This window comes from Diorhabda sublineata, chromosome 1 (genome assembly GCF_026230105.1).
Source record: "Diorhabda sublineata isolate icDioSubl1.1 chromosome 1, icDioSubl1.1, whole genome shotgun sequence".
Classification (NCBI taxonomy): Eukaryota; Metazoa; Arthropoda; class Insecta; order Coleoptera; family Chrysomelidae; genus Diorhabda; species Diorhabda sublineata.
Genome location: NC_079474.1, coordinates 40394154 through 40414871, shown reverse-complemented (window position 1 = coordinate 40414871; position 20718 = coordinate 40394154). Strand labels below are relative to the sequence as shown.

At 32.7% G+C, this 20718-nt stretch overlaps 2 protein-coding genes across 3 annotated transcripts in view; one reads left to right on the top strand and one right to left on the bottom strand.

The window, feature by feature from the left end:
* The window catches only part of LOC130447518 (uncharacterized), a 36333-nt gene that overhangs the window by 8571 nt on the left and 7044 nt on the right, over positions 1–20718 (bottom strand). The gene's annotated exons all lie outside the window — the stretch shown is intronic.
* LOC130447533 (leucine-rich repeat-containing protein 70) lies at positions 279–20047 on the top strand. The gene is made up of 7 exons (XM_056784408.1): positions 279–346; positions 1821–2157; positions 4101–4324; positions 4820–5018; positions 8849–9015; positions 13473–13706; positions 15677–20047. Exons 1-7 carry the CDS (start codon positions 332–334, stop codon positions 15878–15880), a joined length of 1380 nt encoding a protein of 459 aa, XP_056640386.1. The 5' UTR covers positions 279–331; the 3' UTR covers positions 15881–20047.

Here is a 20718-nt window from a genome sequence, read left to right as displayed (position 1 = left end):
CGTAGTTAAAAAAATGTTTCAGTAAGCATTTTATTCTTCAAATCAATTTATTTAATATGCAGTTTGGAGTTGTCACAAGTAGAAGTCTTAACTTTATGGTAATAAACAGTCGACTATAAGTAAAAAAATTCAAGGTATTTACTGGAACTGACGTCTCTAAACTTATACTAAAAATTAATTAAATCATTTTTCCAAATAGGTTATAAAACCGACCATCAAAAAGTATTCCATGGATTAAATTAGATAAGGCTGATAAGATAAAAATTAATTAGATTTGCAGTCAGTATTCATGCTGAAATCATTCATAAAGGTAGTGGAAAAAATTTAGAAAATGAATTATATATGGGTAAGCTAACTTTAATTTCACATTCATGTGATTTATATATTTGGAATAAATAGTTTGAAGTTAACTAAAATAGGACACTTTGGTGTATATACTTATACTTTTTTGTTTGTTTTTTATATTTGTATATCACTTGAAGATAAAAATTGTGTTATTAATGTCGGTATGGAATGAATCATTTTATTGCATAGCAGGTGTAAACAGTATTTTTGTTACTTACACATCAATCCACGAATTATGAGAAATCTTAGTTATTAATTTAAAAATGACCAAAAGTAGAATTATTTTAACGGTTTCTCTTCTGGTAAATTTGTAAAAGGTATCACAAAAATAAATAAAATTAAGAAATTAATTCCACATAATAAGTGAAAAGTATTGCACAGAAAATTTTTGTGTGCAAATGTGGGTTGTGGCTGAAACTCGTGAAAAATAATAAAAAGAATTCATTATCAACCTAACCTAACCAAATCATCCCTAGCCAAATAATTTTCGTTTTGGTAATTTTATACTTTCGCGGTTCCCTTGTTTTTTGGCTCTAGAAAATCGAAAAGTCATCCGATTTCGATGAATTTTGTTTTAAAATCTTCGTTTTTACAGCGGATTTGTGAAAAAAAAAAAATATGAGAAATATCTCACCTGGAGATTTCATATAGTTTTATGACTTTTAATGCGATCATAAACGCACTTCTTCGCTTATAATCGTTTATAACTTTTTTACAAAACATCAAACGCATTTCTTATATTATTTTTCGTTATTATACACAAAAATACGAACATTTTGGAAAAAAAATTGAAAAATGTTTGTTTATTCATTCAACCTAACCTTAGTGTAAGATATCATTTGTTTAATGGTGAAAATTTTCAATTTTTAAAAGTTGACTTTTAATATTGTACACTTATTTAAAATAAGTGATTTTAAGAATTTTTTTGTTCATATAACTTTAATGATTACTTAATAAAAAAGGTACAAACGATTATAAGTGAGAAAAGGTCAATTTTAAGAGAAATTGCTATTATTTTTAATTGTAAAAACATGATAAATCAACATTTTTGTATAATTTTTTTTTTCAATTTGTTCGCTTTTTGTGTATATCATGGAAAAAAATATAATAACTTCATTTGATTATTTGGAAAAAAGTTATGAACAATTAGACGTGAATGAGTGCATTTTCATGAACATTTAAAGCTCTGAGAAACCAATATAAGTTTTTTTTTATAATATTTTTTTTGGTAAATCCGCTGTAAAAACGAGGATTTAAAAAAAAATTCATCAAAATCAGAGGAGTTTTCGATTTTCTAGAGCCAACAAACGAGGGGACCGCGAAAGTATAAAATTACCTTCGTTTTTTTTTTAGTTTTTTTAATTTTGGCAACTGCACCTCGTTATATAAACAGATGAAAATAAGATGTTAATAGATAATATACAGAAATATTCTTGTATCTTCAATTGACGTAAATATTGTGAAAATTGTTACAGATATTACTGTTATTTGTATATCCGGCAACTAGTGATGAGGTTTACCAAAATTCTTCCCACATTTGTGATCAGTGTTTATGTGAAGATGAAGACGAATTTATAATGGATTGCAGTAGACAACAGTTTGAGCATGTTTTGGCAAACTGGCCACCACACAATAAAACATTAGTGGCTACTTTCAGTTATAATAACATTTCAACCTTGGAGAAGCTTCCTATCTCAACGCAAAAAGCTAAACTAGTATTCGATCACTGTAACATCAAGTATTTGGATAGTGGATTATTTTCTAATATGAAGAATGTTGAGTATATCGATCTGAGTTACAATTTATTGACAAGTGAGTCTACCACAATGCAATGATACTTAATTCATTTTGAAGGCTTTCTGCCATGCAATCATTAACAATAAAATGTATTTTGGGAAACTTATGTTGGGGAAAATCTGGAACATCATTTGGTAAAACATTTTCACGTTCAAAGACCCTACGTCTCTGAGTTATAGGCATTTGAAGTTGCGAAATCATAAATTATATTCAAGTATATTTCATTCGAACATAACGGATGATTATGTATGTCCATGTGGTATGTTTGATGGAATAAATAATTCTACACTACTATCTGAAGACCAGAGACGGCTCATGCCCAATGGTTAACAATCCGTTACTTTTACAGGGACAACCTGTTCAATTTAAAGTTAGCAAAAATGAATTTTTCAATCAATTTTTTAACAAAAACGTACTCTTTGATTAACTTGATAAAAATTATGGTTTAGGAGGTATGTAGATTTTAAGATCGTTGTACATGCTTAGGAAATCGTTGGCCTTAAAGAGACATTCTGAAGAAAATTATCATAAATTGTAATTTTAATTGAGAATACTTACTGGAGGTATTAAAACACAATTAAACATTTATAATTAAATTGCATACTGTCGAAATTCAAACCTTTTCCCCGTAAGCTGCGATCAACCCTAACAAAAGTTGTACACCCGGGTATAATCCTGCCCGGAAACCGTTCAGTATACAACATTCTGGCTTCTGACTAGATACCAGAAGCCAAATCATACATTAAATGCATATCGGCATATTCACTAAAGGTAAATTTTACTATATTGAAACTTTAAATACGATGTAATAATTATTGATGGCAGGTTTTGAAAATATTGACAGCAAACTGACATTAACAAATGAGGTCGATTGCAATTTTTAATTGAATATCACGTACCTAGTAGCTTATTTGATAGTAACTTACTAGATGATAAATAATTATTAATTTCTTTCAAGTTTTTTATTATGCCAGTAATATGTAGTAGTACATAGTATGTTATACAAATGTTTATTTATTTATTCATTAGCTTTCCAAGATTGTGTTTTAATATCTCAATAAATAACTACAATTTATGATAATTTTCTTCATAATGTCTCTTTATGGCATGTACAACGATCTAAAAATCTACATTTCTCCTAAGAAACGAGTGGTCGTATGAAAACTTTTTTATGTCACAGCTCTATTTTCACGTATACTACCCGAAGTCTTGGAATACTATGTATATGTAAATATGATTTTCGTGATGATATGTCTTGACTTTAGGTCACTTTTCTATCAAAATCTGTTTAAAATAGCGTGTAAAAATTTAACATTTCGACCTACTTAAAATTTCATGTAAAATGATATTTTGATGGAAACCGAAGTAGGTAGAAACATAAAATTTTTTCATGCTATTTTAAATTGATTTTCATAAAAAAGTGACCTTAAGTCAATATAAATCATTACGAAAAACATATATAAAGGTCTAAGAAGTAGAAATTTGAAGAATTATATGCAAATATATACATGTTTTAATCTCTTTATCTTATTTCTTGAATTTGCATGCTATGTCATCTGTATATACCAAATTATTGAGTCTAGCTGGTTCTAAATTGTTGTAACCCATATCTTATCCATGATAAATAATTCGGGGTCCAAGCTGTCTCCTTATAGAATGTATTTTTTCATTAAGAATTGTTATAACTTTTTTCCTCCTGATTTGTATGTGTTTTTTATTATTTTTACTTTTTTTATTTGGTATTCTTCCATTCTGGATTTTTAATGAGAGATATTTTTTAATAGATGTCTATTATAGAACTATAACAACAATCCTTAACAATATTGGTAATTTGGAGAAAATAATTTGAAAAAACTAAAGGGATTTATGAAAAAATACAGAGATAGAATAAAAAGTAGCAAAACAACATAAAACATTCCTCTATTTCTAAATAAATTAAAAATTACAATCTATTTTAGCCGAAGAAATAGGAGGTGATGACTTCAGAGGACCTTATAATGACAAGAGATTTCGACCTATAGCGGTAAAATATTTAAATTTGGCTTACAATCAAATTCACAGTTTACCTGTGAAGTTTTTTGAAAATATGCCCGACTTAGAAGAACTCAATCTACAAGGAAACGATTTTAAAGTTCTTGACCCAACTACTCAAGTTGCTTTAGGATCACTCACAAAAATAAAGGTAAAAAATACAGTCTCGCAATGTTATTTTTTTCAAGTAACAATGTATTTTAATATAAATTTTCTCAGGAATACTTCTAAATAGTGAGCTCAAAGGCTGATTCATAAATTTGACTTTGCGATTGCCGTTGCCGTTCGCGAGTGACGTTTGTCGTTTTGATCCTATGAATAAACTTGACGTTGCTGCCGTTCACCTAAAAATTTTGTTATTCTTTTTGACGTGTGTACTACTGCTTTATGTTTACGTGATATTGTTATCTTTTTCGGTATTCATGAACTAAATTATGAAAAATGTTGAAGAGCTTTTTTTTATTGGGAGTATTAGGCGTTAGAAGACACCAACGGCAGACCGATCGGCAAACGGCAAGCATGATCTTACATATATCAATGTTTTTAATTTTAAAACAGCAAACGTCAATCGGTCTTCAGGATAAGTATAATTTGACTTCTGCTGGTAAATTTGAAAATAAATTCATATCAAATTACTTTCTTTCAGGTGTTAAATCTAGCGGATAATGAGTTAACAGAAATAGAGGGATCTCTTTTAAGAAACTTACCCACTTTATATTCATTGGATTTATCATCTAATCATCTCGACTTTGTACCACTTACGTTGAGTTATATAAGTAACAATCTTAAAGTGCTTAAAATTAGTGACAACTATATATTTAAACTTACTGACCAAAGCTTCTTAGGTAAGTTTCTAGTACACTATTTTATTATTTGTTTAATCAAGAATTTTGAAGAAACAACGATCATAATAATCTTATTGGTATGGAGGCACAGCAGTGCCCCCGCCAAGACAAGCAAAAAAGCCGCACCATCATTTTCTCGAAGCAGTTCAGGCCATTTTCGACACCCATAACTTCGTTGTGGAATAAATTTGAAGTCTGTATTTCTAATAACAAAGCAAGCATTGTATTTTTCAAATTTCATTCAATTTGAAGCAGTAGTTTAAGAATGACAACTAGTCAAAGTTCTTAATTTTGTCACTCACCGACTGACCGATCATCAAAACTCTAGGGCACTTCTATTAGACATAGAAGCTTCAAATTATGAATACAATTAGTGTTTAGTGTATAAATCATGGAAGAACTAAAATATTTTGCATTTTCAGTCCAGTTTTCTAAATACATCAACTGCATAAATAACTTCCTAATACCAAATGATATGATATATAAAATAATAAAATAAATGATTAAATGTTAATGGTTCTATCGGTATAGTTTGTTTAGAAGCTTGGCCTGGTCAAAACTAAATTTGAAATTATTAATAGAGTTCATGTCTATCGCAAACAGTTTCCCATATGTAAAGCAAAAGCTATAACTATACTCAAAAGTCGGGACCTAAGTCTCAATGATGCGCTGATGGATATCGGTTCTGCAGTATTCACATCCTGTCAAGCTTACGTGGCATTTTTGAGAGTTAAAAGTTTGGGCGGGTTGCATCTAATTAATGTCGACTTTAGGAGTATTGAAGCGCAGGAATCTTCAATTTGCGAATACAAAAGACTAAGAAGTATTTACTGTCCAAACTTGCCAAAAATTGTAACATCAAAGCCTCCGAGAGAAATCCATACGGACAGGGGGGAGGGCTTTGAGAAAAGCTGTAGCTGAAGCTCAAGAAAGAAGAAGATGAAGACTATCTATAAAAATATGAAAAGCTCATCAAGACAAAGAGTGCGCTTGCTTTAAGACAATTTATTATTGGTATTTAAGAAGTAGAGGGTATTGGAAAGGAAAAAAGGAGGTCAATCTACAAAAAGAAATGAGATGCCATCAAAACCAAAATTCGCAAAACGCAAATCTCCTAACTCAGTTTTTCTACCGTCAAAAGTTATGAGTTCTATGTAATACCAAGTCGGTTGATTTATTCAGTCCCTACTTAAGGGACCTTATGTCATAAGTTATCACGTAATTAGCTAATCTAATAACATCTTGTAGTAAAAGATTTTTAATATTAATGTGGTCACTATTACGCTAATTACGCAATAACTTAAGACTGAAGGTCCCTTAAGTAGGGACTGTATAAATCAAGCGACAATTATTTAAAATGCTTGCTGAGGAATGAACTGGAATTTTTCTTATTCTTATTTTATATTCTCACTCATTTTTATTAATTATGGGAAGAAAAAAATATGAGAAAGTTGTTTTTTTAAGTAAAAAATGATACTATCTTTATCACTAAAGTTCGCATACGCATAGAATGACTATAATGGTTTTAAATAAATGGAAACAAAGTGAATATTTGAATATCTTCTACTTAGAAGCAATCAGTATACTTTATTTACTCCAAAAACATAAAAACGTATACAGGGTCAGTCATGAGAAACTTTACATACTGCTACCATATGTAGAATCTCCCAGGCTACGAAAAATTTATTAATTTACTGGGTGATTTTTGAAATTGACAATCAACTTTAATTGGCTTTATTCCTTAAATTTTTTCATGACGCAGTACAATACTATCAAACATTCGACTGATATTAGCTAAACTTGAAAATTCCAGGATCAATTTAGGAATTCTTATTGAATATTGCACCCTATATAATATTTTTTAAATGCAATAAGTGATTTTCAAATATAGAACAATCATAATGACGTATTACATAATAGAGAGAGTGAAAAAATGATTTATTGTCAAAAAATTGTTACAATTTGTAGACAAAAGCTCATAAAAACTGAAAAACAAACATAAGAATAATTAAATAAAGATAAAACAATTACTAACAATTTTATATGTAATAGAAATAGGTAATAATTAGTATATAAGTCCATAGCAAAAATTAAATCAGTATGCAGCATGTCCGGAATTAAATATTATTATTAGAATAGTCTTTTACAGATTAGATGGCACTTTTCAGTAAATATGCCCTCAAATTATTTCGGAATGTGGGAAAAGATGATATCGATTTGATTTCAATTGGCAAATTATTGTGCATTTTTTTGCATTGTGAAATATTGAGCCCTTAATTAATTCTGAACGTGAAGTAGGTAGATAAAGGTCGTGCTCCGCGTTCTTAAGTGGATAGCCGTGCAACGACCTTTCTGAAAATGGAAAAGCTTCCTTACGAATTAGGCAAACGGATTCAAAGATGAATAAGGTAGGAAGAGTCAAAATTTTTAATGTTTTAAAGAAGTCTCTGCAGTGAGCCCTGCTGTTTAATCCGAGTAAACATTTAACAGCTCTCTTTTGTAGTTTCTAAACAAATAAATGAATAGACTTATCCAAAAGAAACAATATAAATAAACCGCTTGCTATAGAAAAACATAAAAGGGGTCCGCGGTTTATTAAAAGTAAATCAATGGCACCGCGCGCCTTCGCCGAATTTTAGAGTTTTAATACAGCTAGGCAGGACCGGCTCTAGGGCGGAGACACGTCAATAAAAATAGTAACAGCGTCAATAATGTCATCTACCTGCGTTCCATCCACAAGTGGTTCTGTTCTGTGATGTACAGTTATCATTGCAAAACCCAAAAGCAAAAATTACGTCGGCGTTTTCTATGGTCGGAAACTCTTGTGGCATTTTGGACGAAAGAAACAAAAGCTTTAGCAATGCTAACACAATAGTAAGTAACGTAGATACACACAGAAGAAATATGTATTTTTGTTCACATAAATGATGATGACAATTGGTACAAAATATCAAACGGTCAACGCCAATCTTGATTTTAAAACTTTTCAGAGTAGCTTGTTAATTTCCTTTGGTACAGTTGTTATAATATATTATCATCTGATATAAAATTTTGATCATTTACAATCAACATTGTCGCATATATGTCATTAATTATTTATGTAGTTTGAAAATCACTTGCATTAAAAAAATATTATACGAGGTGCAATATTCAATACGTATCCCTAAACTGATTCTTCTAAATGCGGTCCTGGAATTTATAAGTTTAACTAATGCCCGTCGAATGCTTGAAAGTAGTGTGTATAACCAATTAAAATTAAAGTCGAGGCTGAAGCACTCATACATCATATGGTAGAAATATGAAAAGTTATTATGACTCGCACTGTACAACTATTTAGATGTAACGAGGTTGTACAGTTTAATGAAATTTCTTTGGATTCAGTTTTCAATAGGATAATCAACTGATTCATTTGCTACAGCTGTTAAAAGAAATTTTTCAAAATATATTGAAAATAAAGCTGTTGAGTAAACATTTTGGAATGCATACAATAGAGAGGTAGAAAAATGAGATTTCTGGAAGCTGTAGTCTACTAGAAAACATGTTAAATAAATATTATGTCAAGAAATTAGTTAACACAACCGTTAGCAAAAAGATACTAAGAAGTTAAAACTTTTTTTTTTAATTTTATATAAATAAAAAGGAATTTTATCTGATTTTACTCTGCTGTTTCCAAATCATTGAATATTGTTATTCAAAGATGAATACTTCTAAAGAGTAAAAACCTAGGTTTGTAATTTTATATGAATAAGAATAGTTGTTTCTAGAGGGTTGAATATTGTTCTTCAAATAATAGATTAGATATTATTCTCAATGTTTTAAAAATGTTGTAGGTCTTGATCTGATTGAACTGCACTTAAACAATTTGCCTAGATTGAATTATGTAGAAGCAAATACATTTGCAACTTTGAAACATTTGAAGAAGCTATATTTAAGGGATAACGAAAACTTAAATTACATTGACAAAGAAGCTTTTGGAGATAATCAAATTATAGATGAAGTAAGTATATGCACATCCAAATTTCTAATAATTCCAATAACTATGGATTGAATGACTCAAGAAATTGGCACCGCATTTTGGAGTTACAGAAATTTTTAAGGATGTTTTATAATTATCATCATTATGCCGTTCAACTTTCGGGATTGCTCCACAAATTACCGATTCCGAGGTCTCTCGCCAATAGTTAGTTTGAGTGGCATCCTGTCGCTGTGGAAGTTTCATGCGTTTGGTTATTGACTTCCTTTATTAAAAACATTTTGATTTTTATGAAATGTATAGCGTGGATATTGAAGAAATTATAATAGCCCTCAATTTGGGTTAATAAAAACAATCAGAAGAGACAAGAGTATGGAGAATATCGACGACACGGGGTCCAACACGTGCTAAACATCGGACTGAATATTCTAACTACAATCGGCACTGTACGGAGAGAAAGAAGGGTGGCATATTCCAAGAATTTCTGATACTGTTGACACTCCGTACGGATAATTCGGAATGAATGCCCCTTCTCGGGGCTTCTTGTACAATTTACTGACAAGATATTTAAAATTTTGCTTTCTCAAAAATTATTCAATTGCATAATAAAAAAATGGGTAACAATTAACATCGTTTCTTATTTTTGATAAAACAATTTTTGATGTTAAAGTTCGTTATTTTCATAGACCAATATGAAAAGAGGTTAATATAATTATCCATATGATAGAAATAATTTATTCCACTTACACCTAGAAGTAGCCGTCATATTTGTTTTTAGTTGCTGATTTTGCAAACTTAATAATTCCTAATCACTACCATTTTTAGTAGTGTCTATGCTCGCTCGCAGCTAAATGTGTAATATTTAAAAGTAGGTATTTCCGCGAATTTCGATTCATAAAGTATGGAAATGATCAAAAATTCAACTACTTATCTAAGCGTATTAACGACAAAAGGAAATATAAGCATAATTCTACATGGAAAAACATATAACAATGTATAGGTTAGTTAACAGATTAAGAGTTTAAAAGGGGTTAACGGCTGCAACGTCAAGTTTATGAATAAAGTGTATAATTTGTTACGAACGGAAAAAGTCACATGCGAATGGCAACGGCAAACAGAAAGTCAAGTTTATGAATCCGTCTTTAAACTAAGTATGCATCGAGTTTCGCTCATTTTCCGAATTCAAACGTGACCGCACTTTTCTACAGGATGAATTTCGTGAAGGTCCTCCAAAATCGGCTGTCGTGCCAGAAAGCATCGATGCTGTGCGTAACATGATATGGCAAGAACATCATATGATAAACCATGAGATTGAGGCATATTTGGGCATTAGTTCTATTCGCATACATTCAATATTGCCTGAATAGTTGGCTGTCAAAAAGATTTGTTTGCGTTGAATACCATATAATTTGAAAATCGACTGTCTCGAGTCTTTAAAGACGAGCCAAATTCAATAAAAATTGTAAGCGCACGAGGCACTTTCAAGCAAATGGTGGCCTGTTTTTTCGGATTAATTGAACATATCTTCACTGTTTCATTCGAGCGACGTAGAAAGGTCAATTCTGAATGGTACATCAGCATTTGTTTGCCAGAATTGTTCGAAAAAATCAGGAAAATTCCCACAGATCAAAAATAAATTGCAAGGTCAACGTTTTTCTACATCCGAAGAAGCGGTTGATTCATTCAAATCACATGTTTTGGAGGTACCACAATCGGAATGAGAAAAATGCTTCGACAATTGTTTCAAACTCGTGCAAAAATGTATTGATCTTAATTGGAGAATATGTATTTTGAAAAACAATAAAGCCATATCCATTTTTTTCTACGTCAGTTATAATATTCACGTTTTTTTTTCAGTTATTTGCATTTATAAAGAATGTATTTTCTGAATTGGACAAAAAGCGTGAAAAAAAGTGCCGTAACGTGTCATTTTTGATGTAATTACAAAATTGTTTTATCAATGTAGTTGTCTGTGAACGCTTTCTTTCTCATGTCGTTTCCCCGATAAACTGTCACTCTTTTATTTCTTGATAATCTATAAAAAAGGCATAAACAGGTCCACAGAAAGTGTTACCAGATTACTTTGACACTAAATCCAAAATGTGGAAATTTTCAACACTTTGGTCGATTTATTCAAAAATGAAAGGCACCCTAATGGTAAATAACGACGTAGTAGACATCAGTAAATACTCGGAACTCATTGCATATTTGAAAAATAAATCAGTTGGCTATAGAACAAAAAAACTAAAACATTTGCCCGTGAAGAAATTAAAATAAGTTTCTGTTGCAAATTCCAGACCATCATTATCTCATGCATAAGGTATGAAAGCAAAAAAATGTGAGCTTTGATATTTATTTGTAACATTTATCAGGTTTCTTTGATATTCGGAATCGCATGAGCTCTGCGGAGGGAGGAATTATATAAAATGAAGTGGAACGATATAAATAATACCGGAAATATTTTAATTATCATAGTACCTGATACAAATCTCAAGTTCAACGTCGACTTACTATTATTGGTGAAATATCTGACAATCGATTAAACTTGGTAAACAATTATAAAAAATATAAAAGCTAACGACCCACAAAAGTCAAAACAAATCAGTATAGAAATGGAAAATGCAAAACCTAAGCTGTAGGTATCAATACGTTTCCAAAATTTCCTTCGCTTATCGCAACATATTTGAATTTCCCTAATCCAAAAAACTACATTTGACATACATTTCGACTTTCTTCGATCTCTCTATTAGTGGATTCCAGTAGTTATACAGGGTTTGTCCGGAAAGTAATAGGACTGAGTCGATTTAAAAAAATTTATTGAGCCAATAAATTCTGCGTCGATGCAGCGCTGCCAGCGCGATTTCCAAGCTAGTCTCGAAATGCTTGCCTTTCATCGGCCTTTTCAGGCGAGGAAACAAAAAAAGTCCGGGGGGGGGCACATCTGGGCTGTAGGGCGGCTGCGGAAGCGTTGAAATGCCGGCCTTAGTCAGGTAGCTGTTCACAAGAAAGGCACTTTTGCGACCATCTTCGCGCATACCTTGCGCATGTTCAAATGCTCCGTCACAATGTCATGAACTACAAATTTTGGTAAATTTAACATCTGGGCAATCAAACGAATACTTAGTCGACGGTCTGTGTTCAAAACTTTGCGCACACGAGTGACATTGTCGGTGTTTGTTGAAGTCGAAGGTCTTCCAGCACGGTCTTCATCGGCGACCTCTTCCCGGCCCTCCAAAAAGGCCTGGTGCCACCGAAACGCACCACTTCTTGCTAAAGCAACATCTGGGTAAGCCTGCTTGATCATATCAAACGTCTCTGTCGCAGATTTACCGAGTTTCACACAGAATTTAATCGCGTACCTCTGCTCTAACGAACGCTGCATTTTCGGCTTACACAACTCACAGAAACACGTCGCGCGAAAATGCCTGTCCTGACTCTCCAGATGCTCGGAGACTACTGACCAGCCGTTCGTTTGTTAGCTAGGAACGCCCTCTACCGAATCCAGTCGGTGCGCGCACGCTCTGAAGTACAATCGCGGCGGAAGAAAATCAGTCTTATTACTTTCCGGACAAACCCTGTACAATTCAACTAAAGAAGCACGGTGGGTGGAAATCCAACACAGTTGCGGAGGGTTACGTAATTAAAAACAAAAAGGATTCCTCAGTGAAAATTTTAATGGGAACAACTAGCTCAACTTCAAGCAACATTGTAAATGTTCACGATCCTACCTATTTTTTTGAACTCGTTAAATGTTGCGAATTGAAGTAGCAACTGTAATGTAACTTCTTCTTCACTTCAAATTAATAATGCTCACAGTTATACATTCAATATTACTATTACAAAATAAAAATTGATGAAAGTTTTGTCGATTTTTTTTAAGTCTACGGACATAGAAGAAATTTTGTATGAAGCTCGTGAGTAAAGTAACTTTTTTTCACTCGTAGCTCAAACCTTCCTACTGTCTCCTATCCTAAAACTAAATTAGTATATGAATGAATGCTTATAGTATTGCATATAATTCTGCAGTGTATGTGGAAGTGATCGGTTTAAAATTGAATTTTGAGGAGGTTTTTGGGGCGAGGATGGCTACTCCTGCTCCTTCTGAAGATTTGGAAGCATCAGTGAATATCATACATCTTTATTTATCTCAATTATCGCATTATCTAATTAAAATATTTAACAGAGAATTGAAGTGAAATCGTAGAAGTCATTGATATACTTATAACCTTATTCACAATTATTTGGGGTTGAAGCATTTTTTTTTTCATTTTTAACCGTCAATTCAACCATATCCCATTTTTAAAATTATACTACAAACATATTTCCAATACTTTTTCAATAATATTTATGTTAGGGGCAGCTGTACAAGAAATAGAAGGGGTGATTCAATTGAAAACTGTTCTTCTCAGTTTTTATATCAATAGATGTCTCAATTAAATTGCCGAATATAATGAATACTATTAATGTTATATTTTTTTTAGTTGGATCTAAGTAACAATTCTCTAGTGAATTTGGATTTTAAGTTAATTAACTGGTCGAAACTGAAGATTTTGAAAATTAATTTCAACCCATTAAGATGTACTTGTGATTTATATAATATTTCCCAATCGTTGCCAAAATATATAACCCGTAAATTAGACAGTCCGATGTGTACAGATATGGAAAATGGAGATAGTACACCAGTATTTTTTTTGAAGTCCACAATATGTTCACAGGTAAATATTTTTCAATTTTCACATCAATTCTCACTTCCCTAAAGTCAATTTTTATATTTATGGAAAAAGAATTTTTCTATACATTTAGGACTAACGTTCAAAATAACTTTTATGACACCAATCTTGCTGCCTCTGGAAAATTCCTCTGAGTATCTTATTTTAAAATTGTGGTTTTTTTAAAGCATTTCTATAAATACACCCAAAGTAGACTGTTATATTGTATAGTAGTAAAAACTTTTACAATCTCAAATGTTTTCACAGAGACACAATGGTATAAATTTTTTTTTTTTTTCGATATGAATAAACTACGACGATAGTCCCAGAAGTACTTGGAGCATCAAAGAAAACAAAAAAATTTTGGAAAAAATTCATTTATTTTTCAACGTAATATTTATTTCCATATACTTTTTCCAGGCGATGTTCAATAAGATCGATACCCTTTTATAAAAAGAATCATCACGCTCCTTAAAATAGCCATTAACTGCCTACATCACATCTTTATTGCTGGAAACTCTTTGACCACAGAGATATTTTTTGGATTCTAATAACAGAAACTAATCCAAGGGGGCTAAATCTGGAGAATAGGTGTGGGTGAGGTAGCAATTCAAACTTTAATTCATTAATTTTGGACATTGCAATAACGGATGTGTGAGCTGGTGATGAAACAACACTTTCTTCTTAGGCAGATGAGGTCGTTTCTGCATGATTTCTTCGTTTAAACGTTGCAATAAGTTCGCATAACACTCACCGTTGATATTTTCTCCCCTTTCAAGATAGTTAATGAAAATTATCCCACGGCTTTATTTCTATGAAACATTCCCCAATACTCGATGGAAATGTATTCACGACGCTCTTTTTGTTCCATTGTGACCAAAGCGGGAACCATCTTGCGCACAGCTTTCTCATGTCCGATTTTTCAGTTAATATGCGATGTACCGCACTTTTTGAAATGCCTACTATGTCTGCTAGCTCGCACACTTTCGGTCCACGATCATCCAGTACCGCTTTGTGGATTTGCTTCAACATTTCCGGAATCGTCACGTCATTTGGTCCACCTCTGCGATGCTGGCCTTCGCAGGTCGTACGGCTTCGTTTAAACTCAATATTTTACTGTTGATAACGAAGGAACATTCTTCCCCAGAGTAGAATCTAGTTCAGCTTTTATGTTGGTTGGAATAAGGCCTTTCAAATAGAAGTATTGTATCACATAATGATGACCAATTTTTTCCTGTGCACTGAAAACGTTCACTATTGATGGCTGCCAAACAAATACTAAACAACGTGGCGTCTTCAAATTTGAAACACATGCTGTATAGATTGTGTATTTTCTAATACAGTGTTATTTTTCAAGCAACTACCGCCATCTCTATGTCAGGCCTGGTACTTCTGGGACCATCCTCGTATTTAGATTTAGAATTTAGAAAATTTCGGGTAGGTCAGTAACATACCCATGGACCAAACAAGTACCCATAATTCATATAATTGTTGTTTTTTCTATCTAAACCCCTCAATAACATTTGAAAACTTTAAAAAAAATCGTAATCTCCGTCTAGTTAGTTACTCATTCGGTACCGCTTCGGACCTATTCCCACTAAAATGCAATTCACGGTCTGTTCTCGGTCCGATCTCGGTTTGAAAAAATATTATCGAGTAAAAAATATATCCCATAGGCCTATTTAAATAGCTGTCACTTGAAAACAAATATAGCTGATGGACCACACACATATTTTAGTTTTGTTTAATCTGCCCTTCTCATTTGAATCAATGAATCAAAAAGTTCTTTACGATGACTACATTTTGCACGGTGATGAAGTGTGGGAATAGATCTGAGAGGGATGCTGTCAGTTTTTTGCGAATTCCGGCTATTACGTCGTTTAAACATAAACTGCATCTTAACCAGGAACATAGAAAATGATAGCTATATGCTATAAAAGAGTGGAAAAAGTGAGATAATTGTATGTTTTTTTTAGGACCATCCACTTCATATATCGAATGCTATTCAACATTTTAACAAAATTCGAATCGCAATGATAGTATTAAGTTCCTTATTATTATCAGGAACAATAGTTACTGTTATTTTGCTTCTTTTGAGATATAGAAAAACGATTGCATTTAGAAATTACCCATTTGCAACTCAAGTCAGTTATTATCCCATCCAAACCCAACATATTTAAAGATTTCATATCATCTGCTTGAGATGAGTTCAAAAACTATAAAGGTGCACACTGAGATTACAAGAGCACCTGAAGGAATGGACAAGAGCGCTGTGCTAATAGAAATTAATCTTTCTAAGGAGTCCGTTTTCAAATTTAAATGTAGTAATATGTTCAATTATGTAAAAATATAAGTTTCAAGTTTATTTTATATGCTAAAACATACATAGTTTTATCCTGATTCCTTGTGCATCTTTCATTTTTTCAAATTGTGTATATATAGTACAGTAGTTTTTCTAATTAATTATTTTTCTTACTTCCAAACTAGTTTATAACAATTGAATAATATATTCTTCTGACAAGCTTAAAAACTGTCGTTTGACGCGATATTCCCGGATTTTGCCGTTATTTTTATAAATAATGGGGTAGCTCGCTATCTTGAGTAACAAGAAAGCAGGCCACCTTCTAGAAAAGGGCTCTCCTGTTCACAATAACTAAAATTAACTACATGGAAAATTGCCGCTTGAATTACCGCGCAAGAAAATATCATTGCCGACCATTTCTACGTATGAAGTCCAGTCTGATTTAATGGTACGAAATGGCTTTTCCCCGTTTTAGTCCAGATGCCAACTAACCCTGAGGTCGGCAATGATATTTTCTTGTACGGCATACCAAGCGGCAATTTGCCTCAGTAGTCGTTGGCATCCTGAGCAAAACGGGAAAAAACCATTTTTACGTATAATTCCGGAATGATTTAATGGTATGAAATGATTTTTCCGCGTTTTCCTTTGCACCGATATTCAAACTGATATCAAAGATAATTTCCGTTCAAGAAAATACGAGCCCGATGTCGGGGCACGCAAATAAGTAGAGAGAAACGGGTAAAAAGCATCAGGATTATTTTGAAGGCACAGGACATGCTTATCAACTTGGTGAGCTACCTCTTACAGAGCTGCTTTTCTTCGCGAGGCCGTGTGTTTTCAATATTTGAATGATTCCCGCTGTTCTTGCCGATTACGGGGCAGATACCCTCTACTGGGCGGGACAGGTAAGTGTTGAAATAACAAACACCAAAAGCCTTCAACTTTGTTGATCGAGTTATCTATGATCTTTTCCGAGCGACCAGTAAATATCAAATGATAAATTCCAAAATTGCATCTTACGATAGGTAAGAGATGAAAATAAAAAACCTAAGGACGTGAATTTTAGGAAACAGCCGTTTTAATGCTATCCCCGATCAACTATCCGTAAATAATATGAAAATAATTTTTCACTAGGTGAATAATTGCCATTTCGCCAAATCGCTTTTTGTCGTTAATTATTTAAAAAAAATGAGGCGACCCGTTAACTTGAGTATAAACATAGCCGGCCACCCCATTGCTCCCCTTTTTACAATAACTAAATCTAATTGCATAGATAATTACCTAGATGATAAACTGAAACTTACAAGTGCTGTTTAGTGGGTATTACGTTATGAAGCAGATTAAATCACTTCACACAGTATACTGACATTTTACAAGCCAGCCCGTGATATTTTCGTAAATTGCCAGAAGAGCAGAAATTTTGAATATTTCAATTGTTGGGATTATGGTGTATTTATGAAAAAAAGTAAATACGGTATTCAGTTCGGAGAGAACTGAGTTACCCATTTCTTAAACTTAATACATTGTGGATTTTATTAACCATTCTATACCTGGTTTTATGACCTGTAGCTCGAGAACCTTTTTTTCTTTATTTTAGGAAATACCAAAATATATTCTTTGAAAAGGTTAAAACGTGTTTAACAGATGTTTGAAATTCGAAAACTTTACTTCCAAAATCATATTAAAATAAATATTATGAAAGAACAATATCTTAAAAGAGAAGGGTTTTTGCATTCAATATTCCCCCACAAATAAATGGCCGCACAAAAAAGGCAACAGGGCAGGAGGTGGACCAATTTCAGTTTGAATATCCTTACAATGGAAAGTAAGATGTGATAAGATAAGATGTAGATAATTGCCGCTTGATTTGGCGTTCACGAAAATATCATTGCCGACCTCAGGGCTAATTGGCATCTGTGGTAAAACGGAAAAAAAATTTCTACGTATGAAGTCCAAATAATCGAAAATCAAGCGGCAATTATCTATGATTTCAGTTTGAATATGCGTACAAAGGGAAGTAACATTCCAGGGAACGGCCAGCTAACTTAGCTATCAATGTAACGAGCCACCCCCTGGAATATTAGCTCTCTCTAAATTATAAGTGTAACAAAGCACGTAGATAATTGCCGCTTGATTTTCCGAGTTCAAGATAATGTTTCCTACCTCAGGGCACGTCGGCATTTGGGCTAAAACGGAAAAAAACCATTTTTTACCATTAAATCATTGCGGACTTCATATGTAAAAATGATTTTTTCCCGTTTTGGCCCGGATACCGACGTGTCCCGATGTCGGCAATGATATTTTCGTGAACGGCAAACCAAGCGACAATTATCTACGTGCTTTGTTACGCTTATTGTTTAGAGGGAACTAATATTTCAGGGGGTGGGTTCACTACATCGATTGTTAAGTTAGCTGGCCGTTCCCTGGAATATTACTTCCCTTTGTACGGATATTCAAACTGAAATCATAGATAATTGCCGCTTGATTTGACGTTCACGAAAATATCCTTGTCAACCTCAGGGCTAGTTGGCATCTGGGTTAAAACGGAAAAAAGTTTCTACGTATGAAGTCCAAGTGCGGAATGATTTAATGGTATGAAATGGCTTTTCCCCGTTTTACCACAGATGCCCTGAGGTTGACAAGGATATTTTCGTGAACGTCAAATCAAGCGGCAATTATCTATGATTTCAGTTTGAATATCAGGCGCAATATGATTCATAATCTGAATGAACGCAATTCATCTGAGACATCAAGTACATTTCTTATTATGGTTGCCTTAACCGAAAAAGAGAGTATAGAAGTTTTAATGACGGTAGGTTACTTGAAGCATAAGTTCCATTTAACGAGACCAGGAATAAGCGACGATCCAAATTTTTATATTTTGCTGTCTATAGAAGACAACGCAACAGAAATTGCCTCGCAATAAAATATTGGTCAGTCGTTTGTAGTAAAGTTTTTGAAGAAGTAAAAACTCTTAAGAAAGGAATTTTGTGAAATATTCATGAGGCATTGTGATGTGATTTTAAAACGTTCTGTTCACGTGGTACAGTAAATGTACAAAATTCTCCCTAATGGCCTTGCGAAAACCCCCACTGGATTCGATTAAAACACACCCAGCGCTCCGAAAAAATTATATTTGGGTAGGGAAATTTATTGGTCTATATTTCTTTTATGGGAAATTAATAGCTGAGCGATATTTGGAACAACTTTGTATGGCAGTGTTTCTAATTACGTCATTTCCATATCCGAATAATAGGGAAAATTTTATTTAATTATTTACAAATGGTGGACTGCCAATTATTTTTGAGTTTTTTTGATGTTAATATTATCAAATCGAATTGCCGTCACAAGAAATTTTATTCTCTTTCAATTAATAAAACCGTTTCAGTCAATATTCGTCCTAACCTCTCAGTTCTTCCAAGGATTGCCGATCACTCCTTAGTACCTCAGCCAAATAAAGTAATCCGACAAATTCCTTAAATTCAGCCACCTCTGTAGGTTTTGCGTCTCTAGCTCTTAGAAAGTGATTGGGAATGTAGCTGGAAGGTCTACTTTCTGTTGTGAAACACAGAAACTTGGTAGACCAAAATATATTCTACTCATTTTATAGATTAAATACCCCCGACGAAAAGTTATATGTAATAGATAATTGCCGCTTGATTTGGCGTTCACGAAAATATCATTGCGGACCTCAGAGCTAGTTGGCGTCTGGAGTAAAACGGGGAAAAGCCATTTTTTACCATTAAATCATTGTGGACTTCATCGTAGAAATGATTTTTTTCCGTTTTGCCCGGGATGCCGACGTGTCCTGATGTCGGCAATGATATTTTATTGAACGGCAAATTAAGCGGCAATTATCTATGTAGTTATTTTTAGTTAATGTAAAAAGAAGAGCCATTTTCTAGGGGATGGTTAGGTTAGAGGGCCGCCCCATTTTTTTAAAAATAATTAACGGTAAATTCGGGGAATTTCACGGCAGTTTTGAAGCTTCTCAGAATTTATTTTTTTATAAGTTGGCCCGCTAACTTGACAGGCATATAACATGTCACACACTTTTATGGAAAAGTCTTGTACGTTTTGTATTTTCTTGTAGAATAAACTAGTGTATTAGAAAAAGTGATTGCGTTTTTTATTTTCATAAGAGTTTATTTCGTTCTCAAAGATACAAAAATATTAATTTCATTATTATGAATCTAGAAAATTTAGTTGCATAAACTGATGAAAGACCTCTTTAACCGATATTTTTGTAATATAGAACAGCAACAATAGAATACGGAACATGACAATTTCCTTTTGAAGCTATATGAGGCAATCAAAATTATTGCAAACATTAGTGATATCAAAACAATTAATCAAAAACATCGACCACTTTTTAATTAGTTATCTAAAGAAAAATAAAGGAAAAAATACCATAGCATTGAGTTAGTTCCTCAGATATAATTCTTTTTACAAAACTATATAAAAATACATTCAAAATTAACCTCAGAATTTTTTGAAACTGGTTGGATTTGCACGAAAATTTAGAATAAAGTTTCGTTTTAGACTCAATATCAAAAGTGACATGAGTACGATTGACGCTTTTTATTTTTTAGTAATAAAAACTACCCCAAGTGAAAAAAATTGAGTTTTAATGATTTTACTGGTATAAATCTTGTTGAAGCACAAAGATTAAATAGTTTTTCATGTTCTCGAACGTATTTTATTGTATCTTTGATG